This window comes from Bos indicus, chromosome 16 (assembly GCF_029378745.1).
Source record: "Bos indicus isolate NIAB-ARS_2022 breed Sahiwal x Tharparkar chromosome 16, NIAB-ARS_B.indTharparkar_mat_pri_1.0, whole genome shotgun sequence".
In the NCBI taxonomy this organism is placed as follows: domain Eukaryota; kingdom Metazoa; phylum Chordata; class Mammalia; order Artiodactyla; family Bovidae; genus Bos; species Bos indicus.
In genome coordinates, this window is record NC_091775.1 from 36007571 (window position 1) to 36028514 (window position 20944).

The 20944-nt window shown below is 40.3% G+C and overlaps 1 protein-coding gene across 1 annotated transcript in view; it reads right to left on the reverse strand.

Annotated features, from left to right (window-relative positions):
- WDR64 (WD repeat domain 64) overlaps positions 1-19221 on the reverse strand; it is a 121030-nt gene extending 101809 nt beyond the window's left edge. The window contains exons 1-3 of the mRNA XM_070768109.1: positions 18896-19221; positions 7932-8062; positions 1486-1588 (exon numbers count right to left, since the gene is read on the reverse strand). Coding sequence (XP_070624210.1) covers positions 1486-1588; positions 7932-8062; positions 18896-19040 — 379 coding nt within the window. The 5' untranslated portion in view covers positions 19041-19221. The remainder of the gene's footprint in view (positions 1-1485; positions 1589-7931; positions 8063-18895) is intronic.
- Between the last annotated feature and the right edge of the window lie 1723 nt (positions 19222-20944).

The window sequence follows — 20944 nt, forward strand, 5'->3', positions numbered from 1 at the left end:
TTAAGTCCCAGCACATGTTCGCGTGTCCAAACCAACTTCAACTTCCTCCCACACTCCTGCTTTATTTTTCTCCACAATCTGCTCATTTTATTATTTTTTTCTATAGTGCTTAATTTAGTCTTTTTTTTTTTTTTTTTTTAATTGTCTGTCTCTTCCCCCATTAGAATATAGATTCCATGAGGTCAGGGATTTATGATTGTTTGTTCACCACTGTGTTCCCAGCACTTAGAAAGTCACCTAGTTCACAAAGCTGTTTAGTCACTAAGTCATGTCCAGCTCTTTTGCAACCCTATGGACTGTAGCCAGCGAGGCTCCTCTGTCCATGGAATTCTTCAGGCAGGAATACTGGAGTGGGTTGTCATTTCCTTCTCCAGGGGATCTTCCCGACCCAGGGACTGAACCCATGTCTTCTGAATTGGCAGGCAGATTCTTTACCACTGAGCCACTAGGGAAGCCTGGCTTACAAAGTAGATCTTAACAAATATTTGTTGAGTGAATAAACAAGTTACAGAACTCAATGGCCATCTATAAAGATGCTTTTGAAATTCTAATTTAGGAGGCCAGAAACACGTCTCCCCTGGTCACTGGCCACTCAAGTGATGACAGCAGGATCACCGCTGCTCCCTAGCTTCTGTTCTTTGATGACAGTTCCCATGGAGAAGCCCGGAGTTTAGGCTCTGGTGAGCTCTATTGTTGGGCTAAGGAAGGGTCAAAAACCAGGGTGGGTTTTGTTCACAAAGGACTGAATTAAGTTCAGGGTTTTTTTTTTTTTTCTTCTTTTTTAAAGAACACCAGATTTGATCTAGACTATGTCCTTCATCTCAGAATTTGAGATGAAATGCTTGAGGACAGAGACAGATTCTTTCCACATCCTAGACTTCTCCCACCCTGGAGGGAAGAAAAGAAGGAAAACCCATGGCTTCAATAGTGGACAGGGAAATGAATTCACGGGACCCAGGCTCAAATTTTACAGCAAATGACATATCTAAACTGGAGACCTCAAACTGAGCTAACACTCCTCTGTTATTGACCCAAATGCACAGTCTGAGAGGTGTTAAGGCTAACCTCTATAATATAATCAAGGATGGGAGCTTGGGAAAGAGCACTAGTAAGTGAAAACTTGAAAATTCAATTTTAAGAATATATATTTTTAAAAATGTGATTGATCCATTTGGTACTGGAGCACACATTATTGAGGTGACACTGTGGAGAGATTTAACTTGAGATCTGAACCATTTCTGAAAAATGGGAGTTTTCCCTCCTTATATTCCCTACTTAGTGTCCTTCAGAGCAACGATAATATTTCCAACTCGACTGCAAGTTTCTTCTGATACTGCATTTGAAACTGTCACTCCCCTCTCTTGTTATAAATTACTGATCAAGTAAATAAGATGGAAAATGGTTCAATGGAAATGTATTCCCACTATTTATTTTTGATAAAATATTAAAACCCATGTTAATTTGTTAGGGAAATTAAATTATCACCTGAAATGACAACTCGCTGTTTTCTAGAAACGAGGAAAACCAAATTTTCTTCATCCATTTGGTTAATAAGAGAATCTTCTTCAGAGGAAAAGTAGCCAAAGATCTGAAAATCCAAACAACACAGGTAAACACTCACAGTATCTCAGAAATGGCTATAGACTAAGAGATTTAATGTCAGTTGAATCTGAAGGCTTACTTTGAATTAACAATCAACACATTGCTTTATAAATACAAAGTTCTGATATAAATATCAGAAGGCGGTTTAACATTATTCAGCATACTGCATGCTGATGGGCATGAGTTTTGAGCAGTCGTAGATTTTTCTTTCCAATGGATAAACTGATGTCCCAGGCTGATGTCCTTGCTCAGACTGATAGTTCAATTAGGAGCTGGCACTTGTTTGGAAATCAAATCAGTCTTCATCAGACAGTTCTCAGTGCTCAATTGAGAACACTGATGCTGAATTTTGCCACTCTCAAATAACTATTCCTACCCATTTTCCATAAATCTTCCTGAGCAAGACTTTTCATTTCTTTATTGGTGGTAGGGGAGGGGGGTGGGGGTTGGGCTTTCCCTGGTGGCTCAGGCAATTAAGAATCTGCCTGCAGTTCAGGAAACCCAAGTTTGATCCCTGGGTCAGGAAGATCCCCTGGAGAAGGCAATGGTTACCCATTCCAATATTCTTGCTGGAGAATTCCATGGACAGAGGAGCCTGGTGGGCTACAGTCTATGGGGTGGCAAAGAGTTGGACACAATTGAGAAACTAACACTTACACTCACTTTGGAATTTTACTGTTCCAAATCCTACCCTCCAGGAATTGCATTAATCAATTACTATAAAAAGAATATCTTGAAGAAATAAAGTACTTTTTATTTGTGAATAAATTGTCAAGATTGTGTAATTCCAAGGAATTTGAAACATAAGATAGCTATTTTTTCAGTTGTCTTATGATAAGCAGAAATAAAGTTCTTAGAAGTTAATGACACTGTATTTCTCATAAACTTGAGATTAGCTAGTCTTGTTAGTAAATGAGTAGAATGAGCTTCTGAAACTCAAGTGTGGATATGAACCACTGGATCCTACTCAAGTGCAGTTCGGACTTGTAGGCCTGGGAGCGCACCTTTCTAAGAAGCTGCCCGTGAGGGACCAACTATATATCAGTCTGTTATAATAACATTTGTTTATTTTGATGTAGGTAATGGCTTAGCTTTATGTGTTTACATATCCTTCCATCAGTTGTTTCACAAATGTTGCTACTTCCTCCTTTACATTCTCCCACATCCAAACCTCACAACATCTATCAACTGCCTTAATAATTTCCTACAATTAGGTTTTATTCCTTGGGAAGACCAAGATTATCAAAGACTCTTTTGTATTTTTCCATTTTTTTCTTCCCATCAGCAAAACCAATATTCATTAAAAGATTAAGAAATTTATTACTTTTCAGAAATTGAAGCTAACTTTCCATGAGTATGAAACATTCTGCATGCAGCATCTAATTCCCTTTGAAGGATCGAGAGCATGCTGAAAGGAAGGCCGGAGGTCCTCATGCCCTTGCTAACTGTCAGGTGGGGCTGCCCCTACCTTTCAGAGGCCTCTTTTCAGTCCTACTACTTGGGCCCCTACATCTCAGCACCAGCAGTGGTGCTTCACGTCCTTCACACTTAGAATCTTCTTCCGCCTTCTTCTTCCCTTTTTAAGGACTCCTGTGACTACATTGGGTCCACCCAGATAATACAGGACAGTCTATTTTAAGGTAACTAATTAGTCATTGTAATTGCATCTGCAAAGTCCCTTCACAGTCAGTCAGTCAGTTCATTCGCTGTCGTGTCTGACTGTTTGTTACCCCATGAATCGCAGCACGCCAGGCCTCCCTGTCCATCACCAACTCCCGGAGTTCACTCAGACTCACGTCCATCGAGTCAGTGATGCCATCCAGCCATTTCATCCTCTGTCATCCCCTTCTCCTCCTGCCCCCAATCCCTCCCAGCATCAGAGTCTTTTCCAATGAGTCAACTCTTCGCATGAGGTGGCCAAAGTACTGGAGTTTCAGCTTTAGCATCATTCCTTCCAAAGAACACCCAGGCCTGATCTCCTTTACAATGGATTGGTTGGATCTCCTTGCAGTCCAAGTCCCTTCACAGCAGTACCTAAATTACTCTGATGTTTTATTGGATGACCACAGGACAAGAATCTTGGGGCGGGTGGCTGGCATGGGGGACATCTTTAGCATTCTGCCTATCACATCCTCCTTTTATAAACACAATTCAACACAATAAGCTATTTGTGCAAAATACAACACAAATACCAATATTAGCAGGCTATTTAACTTCAGATAGTCGTGTGAGATAATTTTCAGATAATAATGTGAAATGACAATAGGAATGAATATTTGTGTTAATATCCTCTTTGCAAGTTCTAAACTGTCCACTGGGTACCTTTGCTGCTTGCCCGGTCAGTACATTAGCCATGCAATCTGTCATATATGTGGTTTACAGTCACATCTATGATAGGTGCCATCCTATAGGACATCTGCTCTTATGAAAATGATACATTTTGCTATTTTTAAGCTTAGTGATACAATATTGCAATACTTACCATAAGCAATTTCCAAAGAATACTAAAAACATCAAATTACTAACATTTATTGAGAAAAAATTTGAGATATTATACAATATAAAGGCCTTTCAAAGAGACCCCTCTTTAGCTGTCTTTATCTGTTATTACACTTTGAAAAAAAAGGTTTACAAAGAATGTTTTTAAAGAACAAAAAACATCTACTTTCTTGTGATGGGCTGTAGCCTCAAGAATCTCAAAATTTCTCTTTCAATGGTTTAAATTTCAGTCTAGTAACCAGTGGGACATTTTAGAGAATTTTATGACTATTGATGATGCTTTACAGTGTTAATTTTCCTTTTAACTATGTTATTTAAAGGGCTTGCTACATGCATTAAGTGATTCATCTTTTTTAACTATACTTTTTTTTTTATTCCCTGATTACCTAAGGAACACATGTTCAATGTAGAATATTTGGAGAAAATAAAAAGCAGATAAAGAAAAATAAAAACCAGTATGCAACTCATTTTTAAACCTATCCTGGAGCATTCTTTTCTCATTTTTGAAGTTAGCAAATAGTTTCAGGTTTACAGTATTTTTGTTGCTTAGTCACTAAGTCATGTCCAACTCTTTTGTGATCCCATGGGGCAGGAGGAGAAGGGGACGACAGAAGATGAGATGGCTGGATGCCATCACCGACGCAATGGACATGAGTTTGAGTGAACTCTGGGAGTTGGTGATGGACAGGGAGGCCTGGCATGCTGGGATTCATGGGGTCACAAAGAGTCGGACATGACTGAGTGACTGAACTGAACTGAATATACAAAATGCATGAAGGCAGTTTTAAATGTGCAATGAACTTTGAGAACCTGGCTATGATAAATTGGATTTTTTGAAAATGTAAAAAAAGAACTAATTTTATTAGATTGTCACAGCTGTCATATCAGCATGCATTTTTTAGAAAAAACATCAAATTGGTGAATTTTTATGTAGCCATTTTTAATATTGAATAAAGGAAAAAAGCAACATTTTGGCATATTATGCTTCATTATTTCAAGAAATGTTAAAACATAGTTGCAATGCAAAAAAAAAAAGGGCAAAAAGTTTGTCCTCTGTATGGAGAAGGTGCCATGACTGATGAAACATGTCAAAAGTGGTTTGCAAAGTTTCATGCTGGAGGTTTCACACTAGACAGTACTCTGTGGTCAGGTAGAGTGGTTGATGACAATCCAATCCAGACACTCACTGAGAACATCAATGTTATACCACCCAGGAGATAGCCACTATAGTCAAAGCATCCAAGTCGAGCCTTGAAAGTCACTTGCACCAGCCTGGCTATGTTAATCACTTTGATGTTTGGGTTCCGCATAAGTTAAATGAACAAAACCTTCTTGGCTATATTTCCACATGCAATTCTCTACTGAAATGTGATGAAAACTTTCCATTTTTTGAAAAAAAAATTATGACAGGCAATGAAAAGTGGATACTGTATAATAATAAGGAGTATAAAATATCATGGGGCAAGTGAAATGACACCACCACACCAAAGGCCGGTCTTCATCCAAAGAAGGTGATGTAGTGTACATGGTGAGACTGGAAGCAACTCCTCTATTATGAGCTTCTTCCAGAAAACCAAAGGATTAATTCCAACAAGCACCACCTACTATTAGACCAACTGAAAGCGGCACTCAATGGAAAGTGTCAGGAATTAGTCAACAGAAAGTGCATAATCTTCCATCAGGATAATACAAGACCTCATGTTTCTTTGATGACCAGGCAAAAACTGTTACAGCTTGGCTGGGTAGTTCTGATTCATCCACCATATTTTCCAGACACTGCACCTTCAGAAGTCTTCACAAAATTCTCTTAATGGAAAAAGTTTCAATTTTCCTGAAGACTGAAAAAGGCACCTGGAACAGTTCTTTGCTCAAAAAGGTGAGAAGTTTTGAGAAGACAGAATTATGAAGTTGCCTGAAAAATTGCTGAAGGCAGTGGAACAAAGCATTGAAGACATTGTTCAATAAGGTTCTTGGTGAAAAATGAAAAATGTGTCTTTTATTTTTATTTAAAAAGCCAAAGGAGCTTTTTGGCCCACCCAATATATCCAGTGATCATTTTTGGATGTGAGAGTTGGACCATAAAGAAAGCTGAGCACCAGTCAATCCTAAAGAAAATCAGTCCTGAATATTCATTGGAATGACTGATGCTGAAGCTCCAATGTTTTGGTCACCTGATGCAATGAACTGACTCCTCAGAAAAGACCCTGATGCTGGGACAGATTGAAGGCAGGAGGAGAAGGGGATCACAGAAGATGAGATGGTTCGATGGCATCACTGATTCGATGAACATGAGTTTGAGTTGTTAGGTTAGATAAAAGGAAATCCTGCTGTTTGCAATAACATGCTGGACCTTGAGAGTATTATGCTAAGTGAAATAAGTCAGATACTAAGAATCAGGGTATGTGATCAGCTTGTGCTCACAATAAAAATCAGCTTGTGCTCAAATTCCCTGATTAGCTGATGTGTTGGAATCTCCATTTTCAGTTTTCTGGTTCTAACTAGTCTGGGGGCTACATGCCAGGGGCATACTGATGCAGTGAACTTCTGGTTAAAGTTGCAGTCAACCTGGTGGGTGTTTTAATATCTGCAAAAGTTAGGTACTTGCTTCATACTTAGGGTTATGTCTTTAAAACAGAATCTGGGGTCTTTAGGATAGATCTGTTATGTTTAACTCTTTTAAGCTATAGCCATAACTGCTCGAGTTATAGGTACTCTCCTGCCTGACTCTCCTGTCTTTGTTTCTGCATTCTGTACTTCCCAAACGTTAACTGCTAGGGCCTGTCCTTCACTCTACACGGACAGCCTAGGGAGTCATGGTATATTTCTATAGCTGCTTTTCCCAATCAACAACAAGCAAGGACACAGAGCAGTTTGTATTGTCCCAGACCTACTGGGAAGGTCCTGCAGGCTTTTTCTTGGTTTCAGTTTGGGAATTTTGTGTTCCTTAAAGGCTTAATAGAAATACTTTTTTGTTTGCAATTTTTCCCCCAAAATTAATTGATGAATTTATTTGTTTGACTTTGAGGATCTGAGCTATCATTTACTATTGGTTTCTGATTTTATCAAATTGGAATCAATTGAAATATTACTTTTAGCTTTCCACATAGTCAATTTTGTGATGGCCCTATATATAATTGAGAAGATGTATCTCTTCTAAATCTTTGATTCAAAATTCTATATACACATATTTACTAGTTCCTTAAATGTGATAGTCAAATCCATTAAATCCTTGCTATTTCTTTTTCTACTATATCTACTGATTTTTCAGAGACAGCCAAATAATTTAAGAGATCATTTTGATTACTCTGTATGCAGTGTGCAATTTTTTCAATTCTAAGTTACCTCAAATCCTTTTAGATTTATAAACATATCTATAGAATGCAGTCTTCTGTGAGTTTTAAATGAGGAGTGAAGAATTTCCCCTCTCTTTTTCCATAGTTCACAGATTATTTTGCAATCAAATATGCTTCTTCACATATGTTCTTCCAATAACACCAGAACGATATCTAAGGAGTCAATACCAGACTGATAAGAAAATGACTCGGCAAACGTAAGAGCTGGTCAACCTCATTCTTCTCTTAAAAATATGGATATACTGAAATTTATATACATTGACACTACTGAAAAAGAATATCTCATTTAGAATGTAATGAAAACCTTACTCTGTCTGCCTTACTCACTTAATTATGGGCAGTGCCTTGCCTTTAATGGGTATAGGCATTGAAACCACGGCACACTGTGGTTAACCCCTATGGGGTTAACACTTATTTTTTGCTGAACAAGGGAAAATAATACCAGATTTTCATATTATAAACAAGAAAAGTGGATACCTCACACCAGTCTATAGATGCATCTGGGTTGTTGCAGAGCTTCCTATAAAAGCATTTCACATCTTGACTCTTCACTTCTGGACCAAAGAGTTCCTGTACCATCTTGTAAAACTTGTCATAATCAACTGCATCTGCATTGTAACAAAGCACAAGAACATTGTCAGAAAATTCAAAGGACTATACTGCATTTTTAGTTGCTTTTTCTATTTTCTAATTTATTTCCTGGTGGTGATGGTTTAGTTGCTAAGTCATATCTGACTCTTTGTGATCCCATGGGTTGTAGCCCACCAGGCTCCTCTGTCCATGGGGATTCTTCAGTCAAGAATACTGGACTGGGTTGCCATGCCCTCCTCCAGGGGATCTTCCCAACTCGAGGATTGAACCCATGTCTCCTTCACTAGCAGGTGGATTCTTTACCACTGAGCCACCTGGGAAGCCCAATCTATGTCCTTATTTCAACCTATAACAACTTCTAAAGTTTAAAGATCTTTCCATGGGAACATAACGAAGCTCTTGGCTAGAATATTATGTAGTCAGAAAGAAATAATTTACTTTGGTGTTTAGTATCTCCCCCATAGATTTTATTTCAATTATTTTAGAAGTCTTGTTCAGGAATACAAAGGTAAGAAAGTGAATTACTTCTTTCCTATTAGGAAGAAGTTTTACTAACAGGAGTATTTCCTCAAACTAATATTTGTTAGACAATAAAAGTGAGTAAAGAGCATGTCTTCTTTTGTTTTGTTTTTTTCCTCACCAAAATTATATTATTTCTTCCATTATGTCGTTAGTTCATCTCAGCATATTTTTACATATTATGTAAAGTGAGGGTGTTTCATTCATCTCTAAGAAGCAGACCCAAGACAGATGCAGAATTGCAAGAAATTTACTGGGGGTGGGGAGAACTCCTGTGAAAGAAAGAAGAATGGGAACAGGAGTATGTGATGAGAGAGTTCAGCTCATAATAAAGTTCTGATACATGTTAAAGGAAAGAGAGGTGAATTCATTCAACACATGAAAGACAGGTCTCCATACCACCTTTCAGTGGAACTCCCACAGATCCTGAGCCCTCACTTGCCCCTTACTCCTCTTAGGTCTCAGCAAAAAGGTTGTTACTGGAAGTGGTCTGGTAACAACCTACCTGCAGGTTCCTTGGTTCCCAGAATTCTCCTGCCCCTACACCCTTGTAATGCATTATTTTTCACAGTTTATCCCAATCCTTTACATGCAGAACCTATTCAGTAATGTTCTTTGTATCTACTGTCATTATTTGTGTAACTTCGCTCTTTCTCTTTACAATTTGCAGTTGTTCTGTAATTGTTGAAAGGCTCCAATCTGTTTTTCACTATCTCTTCTAAAATCTCTCTCCTTGAAATAATTTTTACTAATGTCAAATTTCCTAAAGTCTTGGATAACATCTGACTTTTCCTGAATTTTTATCACTAACTTGCCACGTGCTGCTGCTGCTGCTAAGTCGCTTCAGTCATGTCCGACTCTGTGCGATCCCATAGATGGAAGCCAACCAGGCTCCCTGATCCCTGGGATTCTCCAGGCAAGAGTACTGGAGTGGGTGCTAGACAAAGTAAAAAAAAAAAAATCTGGACTCTAGCTGTATGCAGGTCAGGAAGCAACAGTTAGAACTGGCCATGGAACAACAGACTGGTTCCAAATAGGAAAAGGAGTACGTCAAGGCTATATATTGTCACCCTGCTTATTTAACTTATATGCAGAGTACATCATGAGAAACGCTGGGCTGGAAGAAGCACAAGCTGGATTCAAGATTGCTGGGAAAATATCAGTAACCTTAGATATGCAGATGACACCACCCTTATGGCAGAAAGTGAAGAGGAACTAAAAAGCCTCTTGATGAAAGTGAAAGAGGAGAGTTAAAATGTTGGCTTAAAGCTCAACATTCAGAAAACGAAGATCATGGCATCCGGTCCCATCACTTCATGGGAAATAGATTGGGAAACAGTGGAAACCGTGGCTGACTTTCTTTTTTGGGGCTCCAAATCACTGCAGATGGTGATTGCAGCCATGAAATTAAAAGATGCTTACTCCTTGGAAGGAAAGTTATACCAACCTAGAGAGCATATTAAAAAGCAGAGATGTTACTTTGTCAACAAAGGTCCATCTAGTCAAGGCTATGGTTTTTCCTGTGGTCATGTACAGATGTGGGAGTTGGACTGTGAAGAAAGCTGAGTGCCAAAGAACTGATGCTTTTAAACTGTTGTGTCGGAGAAGACTCTTGAGAGTCCCTTGGACTGCAAGGAGATCTGACCAGTTCATCCTAAAGGAGATCAGTCCTGGGTGTTCATTGGTAGGACTGATGTTGAAATTGAAACTCCAGTGCTTTGGACATCTGATGTGAAGAGCTGACTCATTTGTAAAGACTCTGATGCTGAGAAAGATTGAGGGCAGGAGGAGAAGGGGACGACAGAGGATGAGATGGTTGGATGGCATCACCGACTCAATAGACATGGGTTTGGGTGGATTCCGGGAGTTGGTGATGAACAGGGAGGCCTGGCGTGCTGTGGTTCATGGGGTCACAAAGAGTTGGACATGATGGAGCGACTGAATTGAACTGAACTAAGCTTTGATAATTATTGATTTTTTGTGAGCCATACTAGTAACTTAATATTTCTAACTTTCTAGTTTCCCATGTTTTAAATGGACATAATTACAATCACTATGAAGAACAGTTGTTGACTATTTGACACTGTAAACACACATGTACACAAACCACACCATTGACTGAATGTTGATTTTGACAAATTTCATGATTCACTGGGGCGTAGCTATTGAGTTACAGGACAACAAGGAGCTAGACACAAATATACATTAAGCAACTTATGTGTCAGAGCTGAGCTAGACAGTGGTCATAGAATGGAAAACTAGGTAGGCAAGACCCCTTCTTCTGGTAGTTTATATTCTAATGGGATAAACAGAAAATCAAGTGAATAAAATATTTATGGGCTATGACAGGAAAACTAATTATTAGAGATGGACATTGGATTAGTGGTTATCTGCATAACAGGGCATGAGAGAACATTCAGGAATGGTAGAGATATTCTCTGTCTTGATTTAGTTGATACCTACAGGTATGTTTATATATGTCCAAATGTATTGAGTTATACACTTAAGAACAGTGCGCTTTCTGTGCTTTACTGTACGTAGGTCATATCTTAGTAACAATGTGAGAATCGTTGAGAGTGAGATAAATGCTCAGAAGGAAATCAATAGGGAGATGTGATGTTAATAGAATTATCCTATGCTGGTGAGTGAGGGTGGACCCGAGGGAATCCCTTTCTAAGGACAGGTAAAAAGCAACAAAGCTGAGACCTGATAAGCAAAAGGAGTCAGACATATGCTAAAGCTAGAGAAGAGCATTTTAGGTAGAGGCTGACAAACACAAAGATGCTAAGGCAGGAAAGAGCTTGGTGTGTTCTGGAAAAGTCAGTGATATGAAGCATAGTGAAGACTGGGGAAAGTTATCATGAGGTGAGATCAGAGAGGAAGGAGGGCCAAGTTAGAGTTAGAAGTTTGTATTTTATTCTAAGCATGGTGGTGAGCTATTACCAGAGCGTTTGAAAGACCCTGGTTGCTATAAGGAGACAAGGATGAAAACTATAAAGTTAGTGAGGGGTTTGAGTATTTAATTCAGGTTTCAGATGTGGAGGCTTAGGTCAAGATGATACATTTATGCCTCTTTTCTCTGTGAGTGTGCTCAGTTGCTCAATCTTGTCTAACTCTTTGCCACCCCATGAACTGTAGCCTGCCAGGCTCCTCTGTCCAGGGGATTTCCCAGGCAAGCATACTGGAGTGAGTTGCCATTTCCTCCTCCAGGGGATCTTCCTGACCCAAGGATTGAACTCACATCTCCTGCATTGGCAGGTGGATTCTTTACCACTTAGCCACCTGGGAAGCCCACCTATTTTGTCCACTTAATTATTAATAACAATCCCTTTCATTCTTGAAAGTGTCCTTAGCTGAATGATAAGTGGTATAGGCACTGATGGTAAATAATCTGCCTGCAATCCAGGAGACCTGGATTCAATTCCTGGGTAGGAAAGATCCCTGGAGAAGGAAATGACAACCCACTCCAGTATTCTTGCCTGGAGAATTCAATGGACAGAGAAGCCTGGGGGGCTACAGTTCATGGGATCGCAGAGAGTCGGACATGACTGAACAACTCATACACACATACACACACAGGCACCAAAGAGAGATCAGTGAGATGGTGAGATATGGCTGGAAGTAGAATTGCAAAGACTTGCAACAGCTTGTAAGTTTGGGGGACAGAATTTGTGAGTGAAGGACAGGCTGGATTCTAGAGTAATGGTTATTATTGGGAGAGTTTGCCCTACCTATTTGGCAATATCTGCAGACATTTTTGATTGTTACAATGAGGAATAAAGATGCTACTGACATCTGGTGGGTAGAAACCAGAGATGCCACTAAATATTCTGCAGTGCACAAGATAGCCCACCCCCACTCCTGGCCTCACACACATACACATAGAATACACATACAGACAGAAGAAAGAATTATCAAGCCCCAAATGTCAACAGTATCAAGGTTGAGAAACCTTGCTCTAGAATGACACTCAGGTTTCTGATTTCAAAACTGAACAGATATTGGTACTATTTACCAAAACAGGGGAAAACGAGTAAGAGTCATATTTCTTGAGAAAAATAAACCATTCAATCTTGGTAATATTAAGTTTGAAATTCATATGAGAGATCCAAATTGCTTAGCTGTTTTAAATTCATACCAACTAGTAAAGATAGATGTCTCATTCTAAATGCCACTGGATAAGGAATGTAAGACTTTTCTTTCCTCAGATGATTTTAAGTCTATTGGGTAATTAACAAGAAGATTTAAGAGCAATATTGCACAGATGAACTCCTACAATATACTTGATATAGTTTTTGAGGTAAACAACGGTGCCATTAAGAAACATTCTCTGTAGTTCTCAGCTTCTTGCCAATCTTGCCTATGGTGAGAGGTAGATCCGATTTGGGGCTCCCCAAGTGGCTCACTGGTAAAGAATCCACCTGCCAGGGAGGAGACACAGGTTCGATCTCTAGGGTTGGGAAGATCACCTGGAGAAGGAAATGATAACCCACTCCAGTATTCTTGCCTTGGAATTCCAATGGACAGAGGGGCCTGGTGGGCTACAGTCCATGGTATCTCAAAAGAGTCAGACACAACTAAGCAACTAAACAACAACAACAAAAATGAATGTATGCCAGTATTAGCAGTCTGATCAAAATTCAGATACATTTCTCCCTTCTCAATCTTTTAGTTTAGTCCACTAGTACATTACACATTAGTTATAGTATAATATACTATAAAAATGTATATATATATATGTCTATAATATATATGTGTTCTCTCTCTATAAACATAAATATATGTATATATATGTATATGTGTGTGTATATAAACATATATACTGCTGCTGCTGCTAAGTCACGTCAGTCGTGTCCGACTCTGTGCGACCCTGTAGATGGCAGCCCACCAGGCTCCCCTGTCCCTGCGATTCTCCAGGCAAGAACACTGGAGTTGGTTGCCATTTCCTTCTCCAATGCGTGAAAGTGAAAAGTGAAAGTGAAGTCGCTCAGTCGTGTCGGATTCAGCAATCCCATGGACTGCAGCCTACCATGCTCCTCCGTCCATGGAAGTTTCCAGGCAAAAGTACTGAAGTGGGTCGCCAGTGCCTTCTCCAAACATACATACTAGAGAAAGAAATTTTCATTGTGGCTTTGTAATTGCAAGCTTGTAGATTTAAGCAAGGTTTATTTGTTTAGCACACATTTAAGGAGTGCTTCCTGGCTTCAGACTCTGGGCTAACCCTAAGGTTACCAAGTCTTCAAAGCACTCACAGTTCAATGCTGGAAAGAAAAGGCAGGAATACACACATGTATATCAATTTCAACAAGTTAAGATTAGCAGTAAATTCCTTAAGATGGCAATCAGTTCAGTTCAGTTCAGTCGCTCAGTCATGTCTGACTCTTTGCAACCCCATGAACCACAGCATGCCAGGCTTCCCCGTCCATCACTAACTCCCGGAGTTCACTCAAACTTACATCCATTGAGTCGGTGACGCCATCCAGCCATCTCATCCTCTGCCTTCCCCTTTTCCTCCTGCCCCCAATCCCTCCCAGCATCAGGGTCTTTTCCAATGAATCAACTCTTCTTTGCATGAGGTGGCCAAAGTACTGGAGTTTCAGCTTTAGCATCATTCCTTCCAAAGAATACCCAGGACTGATCTTTAGAATGGACTGGTTGGATCTCCTTGTAGTCCATAGGACTCTCAAGAGTCTTCTCCAACACCACAGTTCAAAAGCAGAGATGGCAATAAAGTGCATCAAAATTTCTAAGGATGGCTTTGCTCAGGAAAAGTTTGGAAGCTTTTGTAAAGAAGTGATGTTTGATTTGGATCTTGAAAAATGAGGAAGTATTCATAAACCCTCAAAAAGGGAGGAAATGTATACCACTTTGCAGGGATGATGCGTGCAAAATCAGAGTCGTTAACTGTATGCCAGGTTTGGAAATGCTGAGAAGTTAATGTTAGGACAGAAGGTGCAGGCAGGGCAATTCCAAGGAGCTACAACTGAAGTAGGTTAGGGGATGATGCCAAGTTAATGTATATGGATTTTAAGGGTGCTCTAATATACTAGGAATATGGAAATTCTAAACGGATTTTTAATGGAAAATCTCCCAGCAGAACTATACAGAAAGGAATCACTCTTGGCAAGAAAACCATTATATAAAGAAGCTGTTATAATAACCCAAGAGTGAGATGCCGTGAAATAAACAGTCAACATTTATACCAAGACACCTGGCTTAGGAGACTAGTTAGTTGATGTCTATGCTGTAAGACTGAGAGACAATGCAGGCAAAGCTCAAGAAAAAAAGAGGCAAAGAAAGAATGAGAAGAGGAAAAAATAAGAGGAGAGTGGTGTTAATGAGTGACACAGAAGAGAATTTCTAGAAGCAGTAGTAGCTAACTGTTTATGCAGTGAAATGGCCAACTAAGCTGGAAAATATAAACAAGTTGTTGAATTTGGCAGGCATATTAGGTGATCGAATACCTTGGTAAGAGGATTTTTCAGCAAAGTGATGAAGGAAGCCATACTTGATTGAAAGCGAAGTGGTGACACTATGCAGAAATTTAGCAGAGAAGCAAAGGAAAAACATACAAGCTTTAGAGAAAGTCAAGGTAAGGACTGTCATCATAATTTCAGTTTTAGAGGACAAAACCAGTGGAAAAGGAGGATTTTGCAGTTGTTGCAGCAAGGTAGCAACAGCTCTGGAGGGGAGGAGGCATGGAAGAGAGGACAGGTATTGCTTCAGGTAATTTGGAAGTGGAAGAGAGTTTGAGAGAATTCTTATCTTTTGGCTTTGCTTTCACTTATGATGTTGGAAGCTTGACTGAGAGGAGGTGAGATCCCATTGAGGACTGAGAAAAAGTGCAAGGGTTTGGAAAATCAGTTACAGAGAGAGTTAAAACAAACTAACAAGGGGACTAGGGAAACATGAAAGCTTATTGAGTAGTTTAGAAAGCCCAGCCAAGTTCTTAATCGTTTAACAAAAGCATATCTATTAATAAAAGGTCTGAGTCAGCTCTAACACTTAGGAATTGAGTGACTTGAACAGATGATTTTTACGTATCTCTCATTTGTTAACAAATAAAATGGAGCTAATAGCAATAAGGAGCCTGGCAGACTAGAGTCCAGTTCAGTTCAGTCATTCAGTCATGTCCAACTCTTTGGGACCCCATGAACTGCAACACGCCAGGCCTCCCTGTCCATCACCAACTCCCAGAGTTTACTCGAACTCATATCCATTGAGCTGGTGATGTCACTCAACCATCTCATCCTCTGTCATCCCCTTCTCCTCCTTCCTTCAATCTTTCTCAGCATCAGGGTCTTTTCTAATAAGTCAGTTCTTCGCATCAGGTGGCCAAAGTATTGGAGCTTCAGCTTCAGCATCAGTCCTTCCAATGAAAATTCAGAACTGATTTCCTTTAGGATTGGCTAGTTTGGTCTCCTTGCTGTCTCAGGGACTTTCAAGAGTCTTCTCCAACACCACAGTTCAAAAGCATCAATTCTTTGGCACTCAGCTTTCTTCAATGGTCCAACTCTCACATCCATACATGACTACTGGAAAAAACATAGCTTTGACTAGACATCCATGGGGTCACAAAAGAGTTGGACATGACTTAGCAACTCAACAACAACAAAAATAGCAATGACAGTAATATTTGCCTTTTAGAATTGTCATGAGAAGTAATTAAATTTTATTTATTAAAATGATTTGTAAATTCTTAAATACTATCAACTACAAATTGGCAGTTGCCAAGGGCATTTGCCATCTGCCTTTGCTGGGATTGAATCTGTGCTGCTGTAGCAGCTGACCTTTGACACTCTGAAGGGAGTTCAGGGTGGAGAGCAGGGGTTCCTAGGTGGCACTAGTGGTAAAGAACCCACTTCCCAATGCAGGAGTTGTAAGAGACTTGAGTTTGATCCCTGGATCGGGAAGATCCCCTGGAGGAGGGCATGGCAACCCACTCTAGTGTTCTTGCCTGGAGAATTCCATAAACAGGAGGTGGGCCGCAAAGAGTAGGATAGGACTGAAGTGACTTAGCATGCAGGCACAAGCTCCAGGAAAACTGGTGGAACAGGTCTTTAGATAGTTAGATATTTTCAGGAACTGATTTAATGATCCCATCCCTTGCAATCTCCTCCTATCTACAAAAGTCCTAAATCCCTTAATGGTGACATCAGCGCCTTGTGACTAGCAGAAAATCTTTTGTAAGATAAGTGCTTGATTGCATGAACTCCCATTTCTCCAAAATCTCATATATTGACCTTCCCCCACTACGTCTTGGAGCAGTCTCTCAGGCATCTGAGGTGCTGTCTCCCAGACTGCAGTCCCCATTTTGCCCCCAATAAAATTAAACTCGCAGCTCTCAGGTTGTGCATGTTTTTTAAGTCAGTAAGACTATTCAAATAATACTGGTTTGGATTTGAACGCCCAAAGTCAACATTTTCACTTATTTATGACTATGTTGTTGTCATTGTTGTTCAGTCACTCAGTCATGTCCTTCTCTTTGCAACCCCAGGGACTGTAGCCCAGCAGGCTCCTCTATCCATAGGATTTCCCAGGCAAAAATACTGGAGTGAGTTGCCATTTCCTACTCCAGCCTGGCATATTAAGAGGCTGGCCATGCTGACCCTCTAGCAGTTATGTGGGCCCCACTACTTCCCTTACAACAGCAGGATTTGTTCTGTTAGAATTTTACTCTACCATTAAGCCTTGCTCTTCACTGCTATCCTCAATGATCTGAAGCTACACACTACATCACTCCCCTTCAACCTTGACCATGGAGCTATATGTTCAGTTCTGTGTTGGTATCTGATTCTAGTAATCCTGGCAGATCACTGCTCACCACCATCTCCTTACCTTGGCATGCTTGAAATTATTCCAGCCTAGAGACTGTTAGGCTGCAGTCCATGGGGTCGCTAAGAGTTGGACACAACTGAGTGACTTCACTTTCACTTTTCACTTTAATGCATTGGAGAAGGAAGTGGCAACCCACTCCAGTGTTCTTGCCTGGAGAATCCCAGGGGCGGGGGAACCTGGTGGGCTGCCATCTATGGGGTCGCACAGAGTCGGACACGACTGAAGCAACTTAGCAGCAGCAGCAGAGACATGAGGAGAGGCCCAGCGAGTGAACCGTGGTGAGGCAGGAAACTTTGCCTTACTTATAAAATTCTTTATGATCTTGTGATACCCTTAAGGAAAGTGATGGCAGGTAGTTCATGTGGCTTACTAATGATCACTATGCACTAGTCACTCAAGTGGTAAAGAATCCGCCTGCAATACAGGAAACCTGGGTTTGATCCCTGGTTATGGAAGGTCTCCTGGAGAATGGAATGGCTACCCACACCAGTATTCTTTCCTGGAGAATTCCATGGACAGAGGAGCCTGATGGTCTGCAGTCCATGGGGTCACAAAGAATTGGACACAACTGAAAGCTCAACATTCAGAAAAATAAGATCATGGCATCTGGTCCCACCACTTCATGGCAAATAGATGGGGAAACAGCAGCTGACTTTATTTTTGGGGGCTCCAAAATCACTGCAGGTGGTGACTGCAGCCATGAAATTAAAAGATGCTTACTCCTTGGAAGGAAAGCTATGACCAACCTAGATAGCATATTCAAAAGCAGAGACATTATTTGCCAACAAAGGTCCATCTAGTCAAGGCTATGGTTTTTCCTGTGGTCATGTATGGATGTGAGAGTTGGACTGTGAAGAAGGCTGAGCGCTGAAGAATTGATGCTTTTGAACTGTGGTTCCCTTGGACTGCAAGGAGATCCAACCAGTCCATTCTAAAGGAGATCAGTCCTGGGTGTTCATTGGAAGGACTGATGCTGAGGCTGAAACTCCAATACTTTGGCCACCCCATGCGAAGAGTTGATTCATTGGAAAAGACCCTGATGCTGGGAGAGATTGGGGGCAGGAGGAGAAGGGGACGACAGAGGATGAGATGGCTGGATGGCATCACTGACTCGACGGACATGAGTTTGGGTAAATTCCAGAAGTTGGTGATGGACAGGGAGGCCTGGCGTGCTGCGATTCATGGGGTCACAAAGAATCAGACACGACTGAGCAACTGAACCGAACTGAACTGAACATTCAGAGAAATGAAAAGAGCTTCCTCAAGTCCACTTAGCTATTCAAGGACAGAGTCAGATGAGGAACTGTACACCACCCTCCCATTCAATGTCTTTGCTATTCAGCTATGTTGCCTCTCCCTGTTACAAGAAGTAATTAAATTATATTTATTAAAGTAATTTGTAAATTATTAAATTCTATCATCTTTCTGTTTGATAGTATTCCCAGTTCTAATCAACAGAGCCAACTAGACTGCCCCATGTTCACTGATCTTACCTTCTTTTGGGGCAAACACACCAGCTCTTTCATCTCTTTTCTGGGCTGCTACGTGTTCAACCAATCTTTCAAACCCTCTCAAGGCTGTCCTGAAACTGCTAACCTGCAGTGCAGTGTTGATATGTTTTTCCTCCCTGATATCCATAAGGACATAGGGAATCTTTTATTTTGTCCAGAAATAACAGTGTAAATTTGCCAACTGGGAAAACCTTCCAGTTGTTGCAATGCCTCCCTGCTGCCTCAGTTTTTGCCCTAGGTCTCATTCCTTTGATCTTAACATCCCATACTGTGGGTAGGAGTATAGCAGGGAAAACACTGACTTAGGTCTAATGCATTTCATATAGGCAAACACTTCAGTAAAACTCCTGACCTCATAATGTTACCAGTGTCCTTCATATGGTCCTTATTGCATCATAATACCTTTGTAACATCCTCCTTCCTTCATAAAGAGGGAATTGAGATTTCTTTCTCCACAAATTTGTGTGTATGCATGTGTGGGTGTGTGTGGGGGGTGTGTGTATATACTCCCTAAGAGGAAAGAAGAATGGATAAAGGCCAAGTTTGGAAACTGGGCATTACCTTCTCCCCCCATATATCTTTTCACCTCATTTTGCCTTCCTCAGGATATGCCCTGGAGAGTAAAATTCACATTCACTCTTGCAGCCATATTTGATTGGATACCTGAACTTCTAAAGATGAAAATGTATTTCAGCATCTGACCTTTCTATGACAAATGAAGATGGTCTTTGAGGTCACAGAGAATAAAAATACTTTTTCTTCCTTTATGTATTGTCCTTCAATTAAAATAATAAAGCAAGTCAGTATGAGGAAGAGGTAATTCCTGACTGAGAGGAAAGTTCTTTCAAGGTATCATTAGTTGAATGAGAAGAAGCTATCTCCTTGTCTCCTTTCCTCTAATTGCAAGCTCCAATACTCCAGTACTATTGAGGTGCAATTGCTATTCAATCAAGCTTTCCAATATTTAACTCTTTATGGGAAGGAGAGATTGTCTAATATTTTATCCACCATGAGCTAACTTCCTATGCTTTAGGTGAGTTAGATGAAGTCCATCTTTAAAAACATCGGCAAGACCTTGCATTCAGAAGTGAATCAGGTAGCATTGCTGGGTACCTCCAGTTGTAATACTGTCTCCTTAATATTCATCTCTGGCTACTAAAAGGACAAAATAAGACTTTTATGTAGGAAAAAAATCTCCTAATTTCTTTTGTTCCTTCTCTTTTCCCTTTAAAGCTTTCAAAATATAGGTAGTGACACAGGAAGGACCACTTTTCCTACCATTCTCATGCATTCTCATTTTCATTCATTCAGCAGATATTCACTGAACACCTGCTTCACATTAGGTACTATTTTAGGCACTGAGGAAACAACAGTGAACAAAAGAGCTTATTGAGCTTTCAATCTGATGGAGAAGACACACAAACAAGCAAGTAAGTAATATGGCAAAAGGTGATAAGTACGCTAAAGAAAAAGAGTAAAAGTATGTTGGGTTGGGGGATAAGTCAAAGGACATGGATGAGGGAGCTCAGAAAAGGACTCACTAATAGAAAGACACCTGGACACAAACCAGAGAGAAGGAAGGTAGCAAGCCATGTGGACAAATGGTAGAAAGGTATTCCAAGAAAAGCATGCATAAAGTCCCAATATCAAACTGTGCTTAATATGTCTGAGAAACAACAAAGCAGTCATGTGACTGGGGTGATGTGATATGGGAAGAGAAGGTGGGGAGATAACATCACAGAGTCAGAGGTGGAGCCAAATCTGTTGTAAGGACAGTCTATACAGTAATCACTAATCTGCTATTGAGTAGAATGCAGATTCTACTCAATGAGTCACAATTGAAAACGATTGTTTCAACTGCTTGTTAGTCGCTCAATCGTGTCTGACTCTTTGCAACCCCATGAACTGTAGCCCACCAGGCTCCTCTGTCCATGGGATTTCCCAGCAAAGAGTACTGGAGTGGGTTGCCATTTCCTTCTCCATTCAACTGCTTAGTAAAGATAAGTTGAAGGAGAGAAATAGTAGAAGCAG